General features: G+C 38.7%; 1 protein-coding gene across 1 annotated transcript; it reads right to left on the bottom strand.

Annotated features, from left to right (window-relative positions):
- Positions 1–349: 349 nt before the first annotated feature.
- LOC119726041 lies at positions 350–22,640 on the bottom strand. Its single transcript, XM_038197658.1, has 10 exons — positions 22,367–22,640; positions 21,974–22,111; positions 21,510–21,770; positions 21,149–21,308; positions 20,737–20,914; positions 20,264–20,363; positions 19,411–19,830; positions 17,814–18,074; positions 13,321–15,024; positions 350–516 (listed from the first exon to the last, which is right to left on the bottom strand). Exons 1-10 carry the CDS (start codon positions 22,638–22,640, stop codon positions 350–352), a joined length of 3,663 nt encoding a protein of 1,220 aa, XP_038053586.1.
- Between the last annotated feature and the right edge of the window lie 479 nt (positions 22,641–23,119).

Below are 23,119 nucleotides of genomic sequence, written 5' to 3' on the forward strand. Positions count from 1 at the left end.
ATTCTGAATTCAAACGTAGCGGGAACCAGTCATCCAAAGAACTTCGCCGCCGTAGCGTCGTAATAATAAAAAACTAGCAAATGCTAGGAAGTACAAGCAAACAGCAAAAAAAAAGGAAAAAATATTAAATTTTACACTGCAAATAAGTATAAAAGAACATGTTTGTTTTATTATGTTTGGAAGTGCCTCATGCTGTTACTGTAAATTTAGGGTGCCTTTTCTGTGATGTTGCTTGTGCGCATAGACTGGTCAAGTTTAGGGATTTAAGTACACAAAGTATGAGACCATGATGTGGCTCATGAAGAACATCCGACACTCGTGTACAGATTGAAAACAAATGAAGCAGCAGCTACAGAAAGTTGATACGGCAGAAATCTCCAAATGCCGGCAACCCTTGGCGCTCAAACATCTGTTTCACAGAGGCCTCAGCCTCAGCCTCGTCCACAAATTCTAATTTATTTTTAACCCCATTTTCAAAAGCAGCGCTCAACATCATGGGAACGAGGTTGCTCGTGCCTTCAGATCAAATGACAATAACAATTTTTAAACTTGTATTAGCATGCAATAAAAAAAACTGAAAAAGATAGAAATCCGGCAAGTCAAAAAATGTGAAATTTAACACAAGTATGCAGTTGATGTCCATACATTTCAAAAATTGCATTAGACTCGTGCAAAAATCGGACTCCCTTTTCCTGTTATTGGTTAAACCCCCTCACGTGACCAGACCCTCTCCTAGTTATCTGTGCGTGGGCATGGGCGTCGCCCCCCCCCCCCGGAAAAGCAACCACAAGAGAAAAAAAATGAAAAAGGGGGGGGATGAAAGAAAAAGAGGCGCGAAGTCATATTGCTGGCAATTAATGTCCCTGCCCACCCTCGAAAAATGATCAATCGAGAATATGCTGGAAAAGTAAAGTGATTTCGGGGTGGAAGGGGGGGGGGCTTGGCCCCCTCTAGAAAAAAATCCTGGCGACGCCCATGTGCATGAGCATGCGCACTTTCATGAATGAGTCCTTTTTTCATAAAACCTTAATTCACGCTACTGTACACCGGCATTTAGAAAATACATCATAGCATTTACATTCATTTCAAACGGCAAGTAAATTAAGAAAATTCAGCATTAGGTTTGGCCGTCTCTACCGTTATCACATGAGTACTGTATGCTCAGAACTGTCAAAGTAATAATTCAGAAAAAACAAACCTCTTCAAGAGTGAGGTGTTCCCCAACCCTGAACTGAAATACCGCTGTTCATAACTTTTACCTGTTATCTCTCTTTCGGTTCAGTTTCACGGCAAAAAGGCACTCTACACTTTGTGACGACAAATCCTCATCAAGTTTTGTGAAATTCCATCTCCATTCTACCATTCTACTTGTACCAGATTTGGCGAGCGCGAGTTCACTTCATCAAAAGTACATTAATCAACAGAAACCATGACTCCACGATGGCGATCGAAGAAGGGAACAAACAGTCAAGGAAACATCACGGGAATCGTGGACGATTATGATGTTGCTAGTGCAATATAACCTACTGACGCCCAGATTTCAACATACCTACTTTGGAATTGCCCTGATGTAATGCTACTATTAATATCGTTTGACAATGATGGGGGCCAACTTCACAGTGCGCGTGCGCAGTACCGCCCTGTAAACGTGCTTGGTTCCCGGACCAGTTTTTTCCGAAAAACCTCGCCGCCGTTGCGTCGTATGTATACAAACTAGCAAATGCTGAGAGGTAAAAGCAAACAGCAGAAGCATTTACATTTGAGTACTATTTCTTTTGCTGTTCAGCATCCAGACAGCAGGTTCAAATGCTAACTTATTGGATAGATTGCACGGACGAATGGTTGTCAACGATAGGGTATCCTGTGTGTGTGTATGAATACGCACACACAGGGTTTACGTGCAGGGTTACCGAGTCCAAATCATCAAGGTGGTACATACAGTTGAGCCTAATTTAATTCAACTCAAATGATATATTTTCACAACTCACAGAGTGCAAAAAGTACTTTCATGAAAAACGTACAGCGCAGTGTGGACGAAGTTACAGTTGCCTTAAAAATATTTATACACCCAGAAACATATCTCGGCCGGTAAAATCACACAAAAAATGTGATATTTAAAAATAATATGTTATTATATTACTGAATAAAGTGGACGCTTATATCATGTCGTTATGTTCCTGATTGCCGTCTGAAGCATTCACCCCATTTCATTCATGATTTTCAGTTAAAGCCTTTGCTTCATTTTTATCCACATATTGGTAGTAAAACCAAAACTTCTGGGATCATACACAAAAGAATGTCATCCAGCCCTCACATACTGGGGAAATGTTCTATTCTAATGAAATTAAACCCCATTTTTTTACGTCATAGGGCGCACTTTCAAAAGAAAAACATATTAAATTTTACACTGCAAATAAGTATAAAAGTACATGTTTGTTTTATTATGTTCGGAAGTGCATTATGCTATCACTGTCAGTTGAGGGCGCATTTTCTGTGATGTAACTTGTGGGCATAGACTGGTCAAGTTTAGGGATTTAAGTACACAAAGTGTGAGTCCATGATGTTGCTCAAGAAGAACATTCGACAGTCGTGTACAGATTAGAAACAAATGAATCAGCAGTTACAGAAAGTTGCTACGGCAGAAATTTAAATGCCGGCAACCCTTAGCGCTCAAACATCTGTGACACTGAGGCCTCTGCCTGAACCTCGTCCCCAGTGTCTAATATATTTTAAAACGTCATTTTCAAAAGCAGCGCTCGAAATAATGGGAACAAGGTGGCCACTTGGTTCATAAATTATGACACCATGTGTTAGTCATGAATATGCAAACTTGTACTAGCATTAAATCAAACATATTTATAGCCCCGAACAAAACATCAAATCAAGCAAATCAAACAAATAGTAAAATTCAACACAAGTGTGCTCTTGAAGTAAATGCATTTTAAAAATCTGACTCGTGTAAAAATCGGACTTCTTTTCCCTTTTATTGGTTAAACCCTCTCACGTTATCGGTCCTTCTCCTAATAATATGCTTGAGCATGCGCAATGAGTCCGTATTTCACAAAACCTAAATTCACGCTACAGCGGCATTTAGAAAATACATCATAGCATGTACATTTATTTCATGCGACCGTAATTAAGAAAATGTATCGTTGGATTTGACCCTTCACTACCTGAATAACATATGCTCAGGGCTGTCAAAGTTATAATTCAGAAAACAAATCCTTTCAGGAGCAGTGTCCACTGCCCCCCCCCCCCGCCCCGAACAGAAAATACCCCTGTTCATATCTTTTACGGCCTACCTGTTAACTCTCTTGCGGTCAGTTTCACATCAAAACTGCACTCTAAACTCTGTGACGACAAACCCTCATCAAGTTTTGTAAAATTCCATCTCCAATCTTCCTTGTACTAGATTTGGCGAGTTTACTTCATCCAAAGTACATTAATTAGAAGAAACCAATTATCAAGACTGCACCATGGAGATCGAAGAAGGGAAGAAACCGTCCTGGAAAAATCGCGAAATCGTGCACGAATATGATGTTGCAAATGCAACGTTCCCTATTTACGCCCAGTTTTCCCCACACTTATTTTGGAATTGCCCTGATGTAATGCTACTATTAATATTTTCAACAATGGGGGCAACTTCACATTGCGCGTGCGCAGTACCGCCCTGTAAACGTGCCTGGTTCCCGGACCCTCCATTATCGATTCTGAATTCGAACGGAGCGGGAACCAGTCATCCAAAGAACCCCGCCGCAGAAGCGTCGTATGAATACAAACTAGCAAATGCTGGGAAGTACAAGCAAACAGCTGATGCATTTACATATGAGTGAAATTCTTTTGCTGTTCAGCATCCAGGTAGGAGGTAGCAAATATTGATTTATTCGGTTGAGTACCGGGACGAATTAGAATAAATCTGCTTTATCATTGATATGTAAATGAGACACGGTAGAGTGGTTAAGGGCGCGTAATTTGAATAGGGAGTGGCACAGGAATGTGTGCGTGGTTGGATTGAAGGTAGATCACTTCACGCTTGCGAGCAGCAACGACAACACACAATTTTTAACACAGTTGTTAAGTCTGGTTGTAATTTCATAGTTGTTCAATGTCTCAAACAGTATTTATAAGAGACGAACATTGCTACCCTTGCCTGAAGGAGTTGTCTTGCATAGTTCAGGTGTACGTTTCCATTTTTCCAAATATGGTTTTGGTTTTTCGTATCTGGCAGTCAACACAGCAATGTTAGATGGGGTACAATTCCAGAAACAGCCATAATGTAATAGATGAGTGGTATCTTGCGATTATTCAATTAAGTTTAGCTAAAGGCTCTGAAGCCTAAAAGGAAAGTTCTGTGAAACTTAAAGGTTCAAATGAAATCCACAAGTGGCAATCAAGGTATGGTCGGAGTAGTTTCTGACGGAGGTATAAAACGAGATTTACAGGTTGGCAGTAAGATTCATAAAGATCAGATCTACTAGATGAGATGCTAAAATTGTTCTAGCGATCTAATGCGTTCAGAACGCAAACAAGTCTGAATAGACATGCACCATAGTATGCGTGATTTATCCTCAGCGGAAGATATCTGGTATTGTACAAAACCAAAAGAGATAATTCTGAAAAGCTTGTCTTAATATAATATCAAATGTGGAACGATTATTCAGAAATAACCATGACAATTGTAAAGAGGAGGGAAGTCTCAAGGTTAATTCTAGTATTGATTACGCAAATATGATAAATGAAAGGCTCTTACGCCTAAATGATAGACCCTAGTTCTGTAAATATTGTCTCCATCAAGACGTCTTTAAGGTTCAAATGATTGAATGACCGTTATTAAAACACTGTCGTACCTGGTAGTCATCACAGCGATGAGACAAAACATAATATCAAATGGGGTACGAATAATTAGAATTAATCATAACAATTGCAAAAAGAGTGTTGTCTCAGGTATAATTCTGTATAATTAATTGATCACTTAAATGTGTCTATAATGAAAGGCTCTTACGCCTAGATAATAGATGATAGTTCTGTAAATACTATCAAGTCTTTAAAGGTTCGAATTATTGAAAGATGTAATTAAAACATTGGGTCGTCGTACCCGGTTGCTGCTGCAAGCACAAATACCAAAATCAGGATGATTTGATTGTTTATTGTGTAGAATGGTGTTGAAATGATAAATGCTAACTTATTGGATGATTGCACGGACGAATGGTTGTCAACAATAGGGTCTCCTGCGTTTGTGTGTGAATTTCCACACACGGGGTTTACATGTAGGGTAACCGAGCCCAAATCAACAAGGTGATATACAGTACAGTAGTTAATTTGTGCCTTAAATCCAACTCAAATGATGTATTTTCACAATTTACGGAGTGCAGAAAGTACTTTCATAAAAACATAAACTGCAGTGAAGACGAAGTTACAGTTGCCTACATTTCTTCACCCAGAAACATATTTCAGCTATTAAAATCATACTAAAAATGAAATGTTGAAAAATCATATTGTATTATGTCACTGAATAAACTGGACTCATGTCATTTCGTTTAGTTCCTGATTGCCGTCTGAAGCACTCACTGCAATTAATTCACGCGTTTCAGTAAAAGCCTTTGCTTCATTTTTATCCGCACAGATACAAGTTAATGCATAAAAATTGGTAGTAAAAGCAAATGGTAGTTTTTACTCAAACGCCCCACTGACTCTTAAATCTATGACTTCTGGGATCACACACAAAAGAGTGTCATCCAGCCCTCATATACTGGGGAAATGTTCTATTCCAAATGAAATGAAAGCCCAATTATGACCTCATTGGGCGCACTTTCAAAACGAAAAATATTACATTTTACACTGCAAATTAGTGAAAGTAAATGTTTGTTTTATTATCTTTGGAAGTGCCTCATGCTATTCACCACTTTGTATTTTTTTTTGATATGATGTTTTACTTTTTTCTATTAATCAATGTATTTTTAATGTGTCTCTTCAGGCCAGGCCAAATAACAAAAAAATGTTAAGAGTCCCCGTCCGCATCCCTTTTGGAGGCTGACTCTTTTTATTGGTTATTGAAAAAAAAAATGAACAAAATGATAAATTTTAAACAGTGAAATCATTTTGGTTTCTTATATTGGCATTTAGCCAATATAAAGTTGGTATGTCATTTCCTGAATCCAAGTGGCGGCCATCCCCCAAAAAAGGGGGTGCAGCCATCTTGAACAATACCCTGGCTGCTTGTTTTGGAATATAGGTCGGGCGACCATTTTGGAGAAAAAAAGACTCTCCTCCTTCTTTTTTTTTCAAAATAATGGGTTTTTTTGCCTTACAGCAGGCAGGTAAATTTTCCATCTTATTTTTGAAAATGGATAAAGAATAACGAATTGAATTGGATTTAATTGAATTACTGTCACTTGAGAGCGTGGTGTTCCCCAACCCTGAACTGAAATACCGCTGTTCATAACTTTTACCCGCTCTCTCTCTCTTTCAGTTCAGTTTCACGGTAAACATGCACTTTACACTTTGTAACGACAAATCCTCATCAAGTTTTGTGAAACTCCCATCTCTATCCAAGTTAAATGCTCCAAAGCAAATTAATCAGAAGAAACACATGATCAAGACTTCACAATCGAGACCGAAGAAGGGAAGAAATAGTCACGGCAAAATCACGAAATCTTGGACGGATATGATGCTGCAAATGCAACGTACCCTATTTGTGCCCATTTTAATATTTCCACATACCGATTTCAGAATTCCCCTGATGTAATACTACTATAAATATAATTTACAATAGAGGAACGACACAAGCCGCGTGCGCTGTGCCGCCCCCACAACTTGACTGGTTCTCGGGCCCTCCATTATCGATTGTAACTTGGAACGGAGCGGGAACCAGTCTACCTGTTCACCTCCTCATCGTTACGGTCCAACAGACTCGTTGACCCGATTGTTGCACAGAATGCAAGCTCTCATGATAGTGAAATATTCTTTATCAGTTATACTTTCTGTCACTTTAGGCGAAAACAATGAGTTGATATGCAAGGTAGTTCCTGAGATTTCTTGTTCAAACCATCTGTGTTGTTTGAACCATAATGACCTTGACCTTAAACCGAGGGGTCAAAACGCAGTATCTTGGGAACCCCTGGACCAACCCCATTTCAAAACAAACATGCTAAGTTATTCTAAACATTTTCTTCTAAACCATTTTTATTGTTTCGAGGGTCCATGAAGTGAATTTTTCGTAGGAGCATATTATTTTTGTGCAACTTTCTACTCCTTCCAAATGTATGAAAAGTATTTTGCTTTTGTTTAATTTTATTGAAAAGTAAACTTTTTCAAACATTCAACCTTTTCCATGCTTTTCCGTACAACTGAGTGCGCTATTGCCGTGGTGTCATTTTTTTAGGAAGACAATGTCCAGTTTAGGGGTTTTCTATTCAAATTGTAAGCCAAACATTTGGTTATTGAAACTATTTTTGAGAAAAGTTTGTTCATTGGCTTACTGTCTTGTTTTGACACAACGATTAATCGCCAAAGAAAATACAATTTATGACAACAAAATATTTTAAAATTGTGGCAACCTTTGGTGCTGAAATAGCTGTTACATTAAGTTTTCTGTCTGAAATGATATCACAATTTTATGAATATGAAAATTCACATTAGCATAAAAAAAAGCTCCAAAATACCCTCGACGATGGTAAAACATTGCATTTAAAAATTAATTGTCATGGTCCCTTCAACCATAACGATATTCATCTTTGATATTTGTGGCTTAACTTTGACTTCTAGGACCACATAGACGACCCCACATAACGAACTCTAAGTTGATATGTAAAGTAAGTCCACAGATATGCTGAATTCACTTTATTTGTTTGATTCATAATGACTTTGACCTCTTACCTATTGGTCCCAAACAAACAATCTTCTGAGGTATACCCCGGAACAAATTCCCACACCAACTTTGAATTTGATATGCCCAATATTCTTCTGAAACCATTTTTCCCCATAATTGTTATGACCCTAAACTTTAATCTGTGAGCTCCACAATTCCCAACCCTTTCAGCTTCCTTGGTGAGTCATTGAAAACAAATCAAAGTTTGCATATTGGTATTCGTTTGAACCTATATAAATACATAATTATATTAACATAAGTTTGCATTTCCATGTACATTTCCAACGGCACGTAATTCAGCAAATTCAACATTGGGTCTGTCCTTCAGTGCTGTAATTTCATGATCATTGTATACTCGAAGCTGTCCGAGTAATACTTCAGAAAAATCCCTTCAGAAGCGCAGTGTCTACCTCATCCACCCGGCCCCCACCACAATCCCAGCCCGGAACTGATGTACCCCTGTTAATATTTCTTACCTGTTATCTCTCTTTCGGCCAGGTTCACGGCAAAACTGCACCCTTCACTGTGTAACGACAAATCCTGATCATGACTTGTTAAGTTCCATCTCCATTCTACCTCTACCAGACTTGGCGAGTTGACTTCATCCAAATTACATTATTCAGAAGAAACACATTTATCAAGACTGCACGATGGAGATCGAAGAAGGAAAGAAACAGGCATGGAAAAATCACGAAATCCTGGACGGATAGAAGTGCATGGGCCAAGTTTAATACTTCCGCATACCAATGATAGAATTCACTTGTAATGCTAATGCCGTTTAACAATAGGGGCAACTGCGCTGTATCGGCCTTTCAACTAGACTGGTTCCCAGGCCCTCCTTTATCGAATCTGACCTCCAACGGAGCGGGAACCAGTCTACCTGTCACCTCGTTGCCGTAGCAGCCAAACGGAGTCATTGACCTTGGTTATGGCACAGACTGCAAACTCAGCTCACATAGTCAGTATTACCGTCGTTTTCAGTAAACCTTTCTACTAATTTGAGGGGACAGCAATAGATCTCAGTAATGCACCGCGCATATTTACTGGTGGAATGTTGATCAGATGACCGCGGATCGTCCAATCAAGGTTCCACTCTCATGTAGATGACTTAAATCAAAACTCTTAACAGGGAAAAGGGTTATGAAATGGGTATTTAAATTGATAATTAATCATAATTACCAGAATTGAACACCACGAATACTTTTAATATCTTTGTTAAATACTAAATGTTCCAACAACCCATTTCAACAAAAAAAGATGACAACATGTGGTTACAGTATAATTAAAAGTTTATTTCGAGACCCAAATGGATGTCCAAAAAATGATATATTGAACAAATAAACCTGTTGTAACAATAACTCCCAGATTCTCGGGAGATAAACAGCTGGGTATGACAAATAAAAAGAGTCATTTCTAATCAAATGAAAATGAACTATACTTGGTAATTTTCAATTAACTGGATAAACCTTTTTAACGCTTTGCTAATCGCGTCTGAGAAAAAAACCCACTTATTTCCCACAATTAACCAAATAGTTACAACAGTAATCAGACATGTTAAAAGTACACGTCCAATATTTTCACATCAATACACGTTTTACTGAAACTCGATAAAATCCAGTATTTTGTAGTTAAAGCAATCACAAATATTGCCCATGTATCATATCATCTGACTTTGCTGAGCTATGTTGGATGATCTGTAGACTCATCAATCATGACTCAACTTTCACTTGGTTTGTGCTTCATATTTAGTTATCATCATCATTCGTCCCCTTAATAACTTTGAATATGGATCGAGTTAAGCGATTGATAAAACAAATATTAAAACCTTGTGTGAATGAAAATATGATCACTATCATACAAGTCATGATATATGATAAATATAATAACATGTTCAATACGTGTAACAGTTGAAGGCTTACAGAAATATTGCGATATATGCAGACACCGTGTTTTTGTTTTATTCAGTTTCCAAGAAAGCATAACTTTCAACTCTGACAAAGCTCCCTTGAAATATTTGTATAATCTTCATAACTTGTAACAGCTGAACAAAATATCAGTTTCAGCTTCTCTTCATTTTCGATTTCTAACAAAACCTGGTGTTAACCCAACAAAATCTGACTTGTTCTGAAGTGAAAATGAGACAATCCAGTGACATAAGATGCACTAACACAATTGGTTACTTTCACGGTAAGTGTGGAACTTTCACAGTAAATGATTCAGAGAACAAATTTGGAATCATCAATATTAAGTATCTGATATAAGTATTATATTATATAACTTATGAAGTGAAGCCACAGGTAAACATGACATGCGCAGTTATCGCACCAAAAGGACTGGCTGCAATTTTGGTGTACTGTCCAAAGGAGTTTAATACATTTAATACCGATCGTATTATTCAAGTGGCTTCTGTCCAATAAATAAATACACACATTGAATGGTATGTAAACTTTCAATCCAAGAGACCTTTCTCAGTTTTGTTAGAATCAGTTGCATACAAAAATTAATGTTTGTGATAAACTCGTGTGGCACAATATAAAAGGTAAAATATGCACACCTCAAACTTGCAGTTCGATTTCTCATAAAAAGTTTGGTGACACGAAGATATGTACAAGTTATAAACAGCATGAACCATTTTCAGGAAATCTCAATTACACAATTTATCTATTCCCATAAATTGAGTGATTTCAGGTGAATCGTCTTCTGCAAACAAGCCGCCCACGTTCCTGTGTGACAACCCAGTCCATCAATGATTGAAAAATCTTAAAGATTGGCAAAGTTGGGCATCTCCCCAACTGATGACGCAATGGGTGATAGATCTTGTCCATTTATGTTGCATTCCAATAAATCGAGTGATTTCAGGTGAATCATCTTCTGCAAACAAGCCGCCCACTTTCCTGTGTGACCACCCAATTCCTTATTGTATGAAAGGCCAAGATCGGCCAAGTTGGGCATCTCCCCAACTGACGATGCTATGTGTGATAGATCTTGTCCATTAATGTCGCATGTCCATAAATCGAGTGATTTCAGGTAAATCATTTTCTGCAAACTAGCCGCCCACGTTCTTGCGTGACCACCCAATCCCTTATTGAATGAAAGGCTAAGCTCGACCAAATTGTGGGCATCTCCCCAACTGATGATGCAATATGTGATATATTTTTTCCATTGATGCCACATTCCGATAAAGTGAGTGATTTAAGGTGCATCATCCTCTGAAACGTGTGGTCTAGCGGTGCAGCACAGGATTCGTGATCGAGAGGTTGTGGGTTCGAACCCCGCCGTGGCCATGCGTGTTGTGCCCTTGAGTAAGGCACTTCACCTCAACTACTCCTCTCAACCCAGGTGTTATATGGGTACCGGCATTGTTCAATGCTGGGAAGGTAACAGACTCGCCGTGGAGGAGGTGTGGCGATCCCCCCACAGCAGCATATGAGTCTGGCCCAATCGCTATGAAAGATAGATGGGCACTCCGTTCCTGTGAATACAGGTTCGTCCCCTTTACCTTTACTTTTTTACCTTTATCCTCTGAAAACTACCCGGCCACGTTCCGGCGTTACCACCCAATCCCTCATTGCCTGAAAGGTCAAGATCGGTCAAGTTTGGCATCTCCCCAACCGATGATGCAATATGTGGTATGTCTTGTTCATTTATACCACATTCCGATAAATTTAGTGATTTAAGGTGCACCATCCTCTGCAAACTAGCTGCCCATGTACCAGCTTTACCACCCAATCCCCTATTGCAAAAAAGATTAAGATCGGCCAAGTTTGGTATCTCCCCAACCGATGAAGCAATATGTGGTATGTCTTGTTCATTTATACCACATTCCGATAAATTTAGTGATTTAAGGTGCACCATCCTCTGCAAACTAGCTGCCCATGTACCAGCTTTACCACCCAATCCCCTATTGCAAAAAAGATTAAGATCGGCCAAGTTTGGTATCTCCCCAACCGATGAAGCAATATGTGGTATATCTTGTTCCTTTATGTCACATTTTGATAAATTTAGTGATTTAAGGTGCATCATCCTCTGCAAACTAGCCTTCCACGTTCCTACGTTACCCATTCCCGAATTTTTTGAAAGGTTGAAATCGGTCAAGTTTGGAACTTGACCTAATGCTGCAGCAATGTGTCCAATGTCAGCGCTTTTCAGTGAGCAATCACTTAATATTAACTTCTGAAGTTCCGTCAGGTTTTGCAAGAGTGGAGACCAGATTCTTGCAGAACCACGCAGACAGAAAATGCCATCAAGGGTCAATCTGACTAACTTTCTGTGATCGCTGAATGGCTGCAGTATATCCATGAAATCCTTGACAGTGAGTTCGAACCAATTAATGCTCAACGCTATGCCATTACTCCATGAATGTACACGCAAATAGTGATGGTCAATATAACTACCCAAATCAAAATCCACCAGGTTCCGCATGCAACTTACTGATTCAGCGATATATTTAAAATCGCTGCTTTTAATGCTACAATGTCTCACGTCAAGCTTCTTTAAGTGCATCATCCTCTGCAAATTAGCCGCCCACGTTCCGGCGTTACCACCCAATCCCTCATTGTGTGAAAGGTTTAGTTTAGCCACGTTTGGCATCTTCTCAATTGATGATGTAATATGTTGCATATCTTGTTCATTTATGCCACATTCCGATAAATCGAGTGATTTAAGGTGCCACATCTTCTGCAAACTAGCCGCCCACGTTCTTGCGTTACCGCCCAAGTTACCATTCTTTGAAAGGATGAGATCGGCCAAGTTTGGTACTTGACGTAATGCTGCAGCAATGTGTTCAATGTCAGCGATTTGCAGTGAGCAATTACTTAATTCTAACACCTGAAGTTCCGTCAGGTTTTGCAAGAGTGGGGTCCAGATACTTGCTGAACCACCCAGACCGTAAATCCTATCAAGGGACAATCTGACTAACTTGCTGCGATTAGTGAATGACTGCAGTACATCCGCCAAATCCTTGGCAGTAAGTGAGAACCTCTCGATGCTCAACTTTATGCCATTACCCAATGACTGTACACGCAAATAGGCATAGAAACCATGAAAACCAGCACAGTCCTGGCTTTCATGGTTTCCATGACTATAGCCGGAAACCAGTAATTCACAATCCACCAGATTCTGCATGCGACTTACTGATTCAGCGATATATTTCAAATCGCGACTTTTAATGCTACAGTCTGTCATGTCAAGCTTCTTTAAGTGAATCATCGACTGCAAACTAGGCGCCCACGTTTCAGCGTTACCACCCAATCCCTTATTGCCTGAAAGGTTAAGATAGGCCAAGTTTGGCATCTCCCCCACCGATGATGCAATGTCTACTACATCGCCCGGGTCTAAGCAACATCCATTCAAACGAAGTTCCGCGAGGTATTTCATCCTTCGCAAGTTGACCGCCCACTCTTTGGCTGAGCCGCCCAAATTATTTCTTCCAAGGCTAGTTTCAGTCAAGTTACCTCCATTACGAAATGATGATAAAAGTGTGTTAGCATCACTGCTATCAGTTTGTGTGCATCTATCGAAATGCAACACGCGCAAGTTTTTCAATTCAGGCAAATGCAAAGCTACGACTTTACTTAACCTTGACAGGTTACACGCCTCTAAGTGAATTTTGCTTACTTTATCGGAGTAATCTACCCCCGAGAGCTCTCTCTGCTCGGCAACATGCTGCAGCAACCACACGAACGAGTTAACGCTGTCGTTTCCACTTAACTCTATGTCTTCAGTAAAAAAAGACTCAATGAAATCTACTGATAACAAATTTCTTGATTGACTTTCAAAGTAGCAATTTAAGGCCAATTCCTTTACTAGCTTGGGTTCAGTATCGTTATCACGCAGAATCTTCTCGTGCAGCATCCGCAATACATGCCGTGTGCATTGTTCATTGTCGCCGCAGCAGAAGCGCAACAAGTACTCAAAATTCATAGGATCTCCAAGTTTATCAAGAATCTTCTGAAATTCCCCATCGCCTTTGCCTAAAAGACTCTGAGAGTACATAGCTGCGCAGTACTCTTGAATTGTCTTATGAATAAACTGTACGTTATTGTGCGTACCGTGCCACTTAATGACGCTCTGGCTGGTGAGAATACCCGCTTGTATTGCTTTATCGAGTACACTCTTATCAAACTCTCCCTCTTGAAATGAAAGCTTTTGCTCGAGGGAAATAAGCCCTTCTAAAGCAACTTTGCCGATTGAAATCACCACTTCCGATATTGCTTCTTTTGATATTTCAGGCATTTTTCTTCGAAATATGTATCTAATTGCCTCATTGAACAATCTTGATAGAGTATCTGGTAGTGTTTCCTCTTCCCTCCATATTAGACACATTAGCAGGAGTATCATAGGACTCCTTGCTAAACCAGACAGTACACCCGATGACTGAATTCTATCAAGAAGTCTCTCAGCCTCATCAAGCTTTGCACGGAAAAATTTTCTCACATACTGCCCAATATCTTCCATCCTAAATCCCAAAACATTCACATGGGTGAAAGGTTTCTCAATGAGTGATTTGTTTTTGCTTTTCAATTTAGCAAAGTGAGAGGGGCGTGTTGTTACAACTACAAAACATTCTTTACCAAATTTTCGATTGAGCATTCTTAGAACGGACCCAAATTTCTCTGGTTCGAGGTTAGTTGTCCCGAATTCATCAAAACCATCTATGAGAATGAGCACTCTACTACCATTGTCTTTAATGAATGATTCCAAACCACCTTTATCTACTGCTGTATCATCTGCTAAAAGTTGATCAAATACTGATTCAACCAGGTCAGACGTTTGCTTGAGAGCGGACATTTTCAAAACAAACACAAGTGAAAACTGTTTGAGTGCATCACCCTTTGCCCAGTCGTATGCAATTTTGTCAATAATGGTTGACTTCCCCATCCCGGGTGACCCACACAAAATGGCCCGATTAATCACTTTTCCGTCTCTTGTTTTTAAGACGAAAATGTCTCCATACTCTTGAACATCGCCCTCTATGTCATCCTGGTCACCCTGTTCTAATTGCAACTCTGTATATATATCCGTTATATGTTTCATGTCGTCACCGGCCCAAGGTATTAACTGAACGTAGCTACCTGTTTCAGTATACCGGTTTTTTAATTCACTCCTGCAATGATCAGTAGCATCACTCGGACTGGATTGCGCTCTTCCCATCTCGCCTGTTGAAAGAAAAGCAACGACATCAGGGGTGTATTTTTCAGCGGTAATGGGGCAAAAATAATAGGTTCATGATTTTATTAATTCTTCAAGTTAAAGTTTCTTGGCCCCATCCATTTAGCAATTTTTGTAATGCAATCCTTGAAAATGCACCCTCTGTATCCCAGTTAACCTTATTTTCAATCAATATCCAATTTGCTGTTTTCAAGACTATTATGGTGCCTTTTTTGGATTCTATGCTAATGCGAATTTTTGTATTTGTGAGCAACATGTGATGTTATATCAGGCAAAAACCTCAACGTTGCAATTGTTTGCACCCAAACAGTTGCAAGAATGTGGACATTTTTCGGTTTGTTTGTTGATTTGTTGTGTAAGTACCTGTAAGTAAGCCACTAAGTTAAACTTTCTCAACGAGCAGATTTATGAGTTCACATTTAGTGCCCAAATTCCGTGAACCTAACTTTGTAACCCTGAAAGACATCACAGCAACAACGCTCTCAGTTGTCGAAATATAGAAATTTTAATGTTAAATAATGCACTTTTCGTTGAAATAAACCTTAAACAGATGTCAAATAATTTTAATATATGTAACAGACTAAAAGTTGCACAAAAGGTGTTTTTTTAAACAAAATCATTTCATGGATATTTTAAAGCTATTTTAATGGCACATTTTGTCTTGTCTGTACAACTTCAATTTGTTCGCATTGGGGTCATTCCATGTCAGACCAACGCACTTTTTTACCTCATGTCTTCTGATTTTAATAAAAATTGCTGTGCTTGTAGGTCCTAATGAGCAATGAATGCACACCAATTTTTAGCCCGATCCGACCTACCATGTGGTCAGGGCAGAAGCCACAAAAAGATGGCATTTTTAGAGTAAAATACCACCCTTTTGGTATAAATATGTCAAAACTATTGCAATTTTCATCGAATATATGTGAATTTGGTATTAAAATAATGAGGATTGCATGCTCAAATCACTTCTTTTGTCAAAATTAAATTTTGTGAAAAGTAGGTCACGTGACCTTTAATATGCTATTGTGACCTTTGACCCAATTTTTGTAATAATGTATCATTCCGAAAATCAACGAAATAAAAATAACTTGCTAGAACATGTCTTCCTCTATCAGAATCTACTAAAAATCAGTTGGGGTCTTCAAAATTTACAACTTTATGACTATTTTTGTACAGTTGGTAGGTTACAAATGAGTCAACTTATAGACTTTACATAAGAAATACACCAACACAACTTACTATTCTGTTTCTTAAGTTAATAAAATTTATCTAGATTTTTATGTATAAAGTACAAAGCCAGGAAAAACAAAATTCTACCTTCTGATTCCAAAGAAACTGTTTAATCAGAATATTTGGACTCGGAAGTGTGCTAACCACGAACAGTAACCAGGCCTTCACCCAGTACAGCGGACTCACGTCCAGGTGAAATTCATCTCAAAGGAACAAAATGCCAAGTCTGTGAGAGTCATTAAAGTTCAAGAAGCACAGTGATGAATGAGTAAAGGTTACTTTGATTGTAATATTAAGTACTATCTTCAAGCAAACTTGAATCCTAGACCCTGATTAGTCCATCTATAGCAACAACTGTGTGATTTTATATAATATTGCACAGCTATATTGCACCCCAGATATTAAAAATGTACGTGTACATATGTTGTGTTATTTCCTGCTGAACGGACCAATACACTACATGTATGCACGTACATCTTCACCGCGTGTATGCATTTGATATCAAGTTTGCTTGAAGATAAATTGGTTATAAATCCCACTTGCGCTCGTGGAACACGGAATTATGTAGTGCATCGAGTGGCATATGGGTCACGACAGCATTGCATTATTTCATATTCCAAGCGCGCTCGTGGGATAACTAATTATCAGTGGCACCCAGGAAGGGGGGGGGGGGCTTGAACCCACCCCCAACATTGTCAATTTGTTTGTTTGATTTTAGGCTAGTTTTGTTGGTCCAATCTTTTACAGAAATTTGAACCAAAAAAAAATTAGGACGCCCCCCCCCACCAAAAGCCAAATCCTGCGTGCGCCACTGCTGATAATTTACACTATGAGTCTGGTTAGACCTCATCAGCCCTCAGAATGAGAAATTCACAAACCAAGATATATTTTAGAAACTTTAGAAACAGAAAAGTAAGTTGTGTTGGTGTATTTCTTATGTAAAGTCTATAAATTGACTCATTTGTAACCTACCAACTGTACAAAAATAGTCATAAAGTTGTAAATTTTGAAGACCCCAACTGATTTTTAGTAGATTCTGATAGAGGAAGACATGCTTTAGCAAGTTATTTTTATTTCGTTGATTTTCGGAATGATACATTATTACAAAAAATGGGTCAAAGGTCACGAAAGCATATGAAAGGTCATGTGACCTACTTTTCACAAAATTTAATTTTGACAAAAGAAGTGCTTTGAGCATGCAATCCTCATTATTTTAATACCAAATTCACATATATTCGATGAAAATTGCCATAGTTTTGACATATTTATACCAAAAGGGTGGTATTTTACTCTAAAAATGTCAGTTTTTTTGTGGTTTCTGCCCTGACCACATGGTAGGTCGGATCGGGCTAAAAATTGGTGTGCATTCATTGCTCATCAGGACCTACAAGCACAGCAATTTTTATCAAAATCGGAAGACATGAGGTAAAAAAGTGCGTTGGTCTGACATGGAATGACCCATTGTCAAATGTAGGTGTACAGTTTGCCAAACTTTGTTCAATAACTGAGCTGATATTCTCAGTAATGTAAATCTTTAGTTACATACCTAATATTTCCCGAACCAAGTCGTTCCTGCCCGAATCAATCAGAGCCTTCTTTAACGTCTGTCTTGCTTCTGTGTAATTGTCCTGCTTTCTCCACCATGTGCTTAACATCTCAAAGCACTGTTTTACAATGTCGTGGGGATGATTAGCCTTAATTATTTCAACATCTTCTTTTGAGGAATGTAAGTTTAAGGCCAATTCTTCCCAGCGTGTTCCGATCTTCTTAGAATGTTTCAAAATGGATCTGTCGTCAGGAAGTGTATCTGTAAATGAAAACCAATACATTGCAACGTGAGCAAAGTGCCTTCACTTGAATTGGAAGTCCAAAATATTATTGGTAGAATGTATTCGGAACGAACGCGTGTATTTTTGTTTTGGACATACCTAAAGAAAATCCGATTGTTACGTCCCAACATAAGAGACGTGCCTACTAGTGTTGTGCATTGGGTCGGGTTCGTTGACTTTGTTCAGGTCGGCCAAACCGACCCAAAACATTTAAGATATCAACCGAATCTTAATTTGAGACCCGTAAAAACCGACCCAACCCGACCTGACCAGACCAAAGTCAAGGAAAACCGACCCAAACCGACCCCAAAAACACGACTATATCTGGCTTGGGCAACTGAGTCCGTATTTTGTCCCTTAACTCACACCTAGCGCCACGTGAAGATCATCGTCTCTCAGTTACTGAATCGTACCGTGCGGCATTCACAACATTACCTAATGGTCAGCCTGCATGTTTTAGACCGCGCGTGCTGGATTGCACACAATGTCTTTATTGCCGAATGATTAAAGATGTCCTGTCGGTGGTTATATAATCGTGTATAGATTTTTTAATTGAGAAGATTTTCAAATTTCTATTATTTATATTTCTAACAAAATTAATTTTACTTTTATTTTACTTTCTACTTTTGAATGATAAAAAAAACCACTAAATATATATTTTTTAAATGATTAATTCACATAATTATTTGAAGTATAGTCAATTATTGCATGCGCCAGTTAGTAAGGGAAGGGTTGTCAATTTTTTTCCCCTTAAAATATCCTCCGGTGAACGTCAAATTTATTTCATTGATAAGTAGGACTTGCTTGAACACAATTCTTTATAGAAAAAGAGAGAAATCTTAACGATTTGGGGACAATTTGTAATTGTCAACTGACCCAAAATAACATTCCACAGTAATGCCTATATTTTTGGCTGTGGAAATTTAACATTCACATGCCGTGTTAATTCAGTATTAAACACGAAAGGTTTCGAGTATGAATATTAACATTAATTATTTGACTAGCCTGAAGAAGAAACATTGTTCCCCCCCCCCCACATCCAAGTAACCGATAACAAGTCTGCTCGCTAACTGGATATCTATGCGATGAAAAGGAATCCAGAAGCTGAGGTTTGTAGCCTCACAAAACCAGAAATAAAGTAGTTTTATTTTAAAAATTATAACATTTAAGTTGAACACTTGCTGTGAGCAAAAGAGCACTACAATATATTTTTGACAAAATTTGATTTTTGATAATAGAAAGGACAAACAATCGAATGAAAATAGAAAACGAAAGAAAGACAAAACATATATTTGATTCTGTGTATTTAATTACCTGATCTGCTTTCTGTCCCAGTCACTCCCACTTGTACCGGTGGTTGAGGTTTGTCTCGATCAGTACCTTTCTCCTGTCTTGGTCCGCGTCCCTGAGATGATGTTTTCCTTTTCTCCCCTTCTGCAACTTCTTCCTGTTTCATCCTCCGTTGCTCTTCAGAAGGAATCATTAAAGCCAGCTCAGCACGCCCGATTGAATTTAACGCATCGCTCAAACTCTGAAATCCTTCTTTGCGATTTGCTTGCTTTCTCCACCAAGAAAGCAGCATCTGTAAGCTCCTTTCTTTGTCGTCTTGGTTGGTGGTTTGGATTTGCCTGATTTCATCTTCTCCGTATCCCAGGGATCTGGCCAATTTTTCCCAGGATGATTCAGCTTTCGAAGCCAAGTCCCGAAAGAACTGATCATCATCAGGGTGTTTGTCTGCCAAATAAAACAAAAAAACCTCTTCGTGACTTCAATGAAATAGATGGATTTTCGTTTGAAATTTTCAAAAAAGAAATGAAAATTAAACACAAAGAATTAGCAAACAAAAAATAAATCTGATTTCCTTCACTGTTTGCTTATACCTGTGTTGGTCCTTATTGAATTACAACGGAGAAGGATGCGGTGACATTAATAAACATCCTAACACTTGTACCAATGCTAATAAAAATCGTTAGAGCATCAATCGTTTTATACTCCTTTCCTTTTCCCGATGAAATTCTAATGAATACATTTGCTTATACCGATCTTTTCCCTTGACATTAATCTATTTGGAGGAGCGCATGTGGCATTCCCAGCTTAATTATGAGGGCTTAACGCCCGCAGTTTTTTTCTCCATTTTGGCAAGGCAATGTTTCTCATAAGCATTTACCTTTTGGTCCCCCGCCCAGTAGGCCATCAGTGCACAGACGGAGTGAGATGTTCTCATCCTGATGAATTCCACAGTCGTGAAGTGTCAGCAAGTTATGGAGCTGTCAAAAGAAATAAGATTTTTAACACGTTTTCGAGGTTTAAAGGTCTAAAGGTTTAAACGACAGTTTGGGGTTTCTGGTTCCACTACGCTTGTACAATACCTAAATATATATGTGACTTTTTTATGGTGCATTTTCACCTTGAAACTAAATCGGTTGGGGTAACACCAATAACTATTAAATTTCCTGAACTTAAGTGCGTAAACTCCATTGTGCCGACAACAAAAGCAGCACTATCTGTACACGACTTAAGTAATTGGAATCATAAGAGATTGTAACTGAACCCACAATGCATGGCCGTTTAATTCGATGAAATGCTAATTGGTATATTTAACCAACATGTTTACTTTGTAGAATATGGAGCCAATTTTACCTCAAAGTTACGAAAGTTTCTTCGGATGAACATTCGCTGTTGTTGAGGATGCACACCAATTTTCTCGCTTATTATCACTTTTAAGAGCAATACAGATGTTTCTGGATCCACTTGCAAACACATTATCTTCGGTTTTTGTGATCGCTGAGTGCGGATGAAGATCTGCACATATCTGCGACTGTCAGAAAAAAAAGTTCTGATGGCAAGACTTCTTAATTGTTGGAATTGGCATATCAAGGTAAGGAATAAAGGTAAAGACCATAACAGTATAATCATTCTCTCGGCCATTATTTAAGTGGAGACATTTTGTTCTCCAAAGAAGTTATATTTATCTCAAAACGAAAAACCAACAAAAAAAAACACGAAATTTGATGCTTAAGTAAAATTCTTCAAACACGAGATCGTAACTTACCTGATAAACCGAGGTTTGTCTTGATCACCAACTTGTTCCTTTTTCAGTTTCTCTTCCTCGGTTGATGCCGCCCCGTTTTGTTTGCTCTCCTCGTCAACTCCTGCATCATGACGCCTTTCTGGCTCAGATCCAGATGCTTCGTCTCTCGATTCGCTCGCTACTGATGTCCGCAAGAAAATTAGAGTGCATAGAATTGTTTACAAATAGCTTTTCACTTATTTTTACATTTTTAATTTGTTAAAAAAAACAAGGTAGTTTTTTTAATAGCTGATTTGCTGTACAGAGAGCGTGAGGTACCCCATCGATTCTTTTCTGTGTCCTGAAATACACAGCGTATGTTTAGTTTTCACTTTTAGCTCACCCGGTACATTTTGGGCCAAAGCAGTCAACCCAATGGCCTTAAATGCTCGTCTCAGCTTCTGAGCTGCTACCTCGCGATCTGTCGTCTTTTCCCACCAAGTGAGTAGCATATGACAACTATCTTCAGTGCTGCCTTTGTTGGTGGTTTGGATGTCTGTTATTTCCGCTTCTTCAAATCCTAGATGTTTGGCAAGTATCTTCCACGATGTTTCAATTTTCGGGGACAAGCCCTTGAGGTACTCATCATCAATGGCGGCCTTATCTGCCGAAATAATTTGTGCCTAAAATAAGTATGCCTTCGGTGATGCATATTCTATTGCGTCCACATGGTAAAGCAGTTAACTTAGGCCAATATTATTAACTACAGCCGCAACAAAAAGAGGCCGTTGTTCTTTATAACCAGCTCAACTAAAGGAGGTAGATTATTCACTTGAACATAATTGTTTTCCGAACGTGGTCATTTACCTTTTGGTACTTCGTTGTTTGTCACATTTTCTTCTTTGGTTGATGCCGCCCCGTTTAGTTTGCTCTCCTCGTCAACTCCTGCATCTTGACGCTTTTCTAGCTCGGGTCCAGCTACCTCGTCTTTTGATTCGCTTGTTACTGATGTAAGGAGGAAAACAGAGTGCATCATAATTGTATTGTTTACCAATTGTTTTTACACTGTCTTTACCGTTTTGTTTTACAATCAACGTGGCCGTTTTTTGTTGCTCAGGCCTATTTATTTGTTTAAAGAGCTCTGTATGAGAGCAGGGTGCCACACAATTTTTTTGACCTGAAAAAAGTTGTCAAGTTAATTCCTGTCGGCAATCACTGCTGAATATTAGAAAACTGTTTGTTAACGTTATAATAGCTCACCTGGTACATTTTGGGCCAAATCAGTCAACCCGATGGCCTCCAATGCTCGTCTCAGCTTCTGAGCTCCTTCGTCGCGATCTGTCGTTTTTTCCCACCAAGTGAGTAGCATGTGACGGCTCTCTTCAGTGCCGCCTTCGTTGGTGGTTTGGATGTCTGCAATTTCCGCTTCTTCACATCCTAGATGTTTGGCAAGTTCCTTCCACGACGATTCAATTTTCGAGGACAAGTCCCTGAGGTACTCATCATCAATGTTAGCTTTATCTGCCAAAAACATTAACTTTTAACTTCTGTAAAACATTTTTACTTATAACTTACAACTTATTAACTTATTAACGTCAGCTACAACAAAAAGCGACTCTGGTTCTTTATTAATAGTTAGCAGATTGTTTATTTACTTTAACATTTATCCCTTAACCTCCATCATTTACCTTTTGGGTTTTCTATTGACAGCCGGAGAGAGATGATTTCGTTCTTGTCGACACCATTCTCCTCAAGTGTGAGCAAGTCACAGAGCTAAAAAAGTGAATAATGTAAGAAAGTATATTACACAATCAGGAGAAACAGGGAGGATAAGATTTTAATCATTCAAACTTCCAGCAAATTACGTTCGTTGAAACCTTTCATAGTGTGGAGGGAGGGGTTGTGATTTTTTGAAAATAGTGTTTAAAACATGAAAATAATATGAGATCTTGCATTCTACATTACCCTTTCTAAAATACCGCCATGCGAAAATCCAGGTGTTGATATTTCAAA

This window comes from Patiria miniata, unplaced genomic scaffold, assembly GCF_015706575.1.
Source record: "Patiria miniata isolate m_02_andy unplaced genomic scaffold, ASM1570657v1 HiC_scaffold_19, whole genome shotgun sequence".
Classification (NCBI taxonomy): domain Eukaryota; kingdom Metazoa; phylum Echinodermata; class Asteroidea; order Valvatida; family Asterinidae; genus Patiria; species Patiria miniata.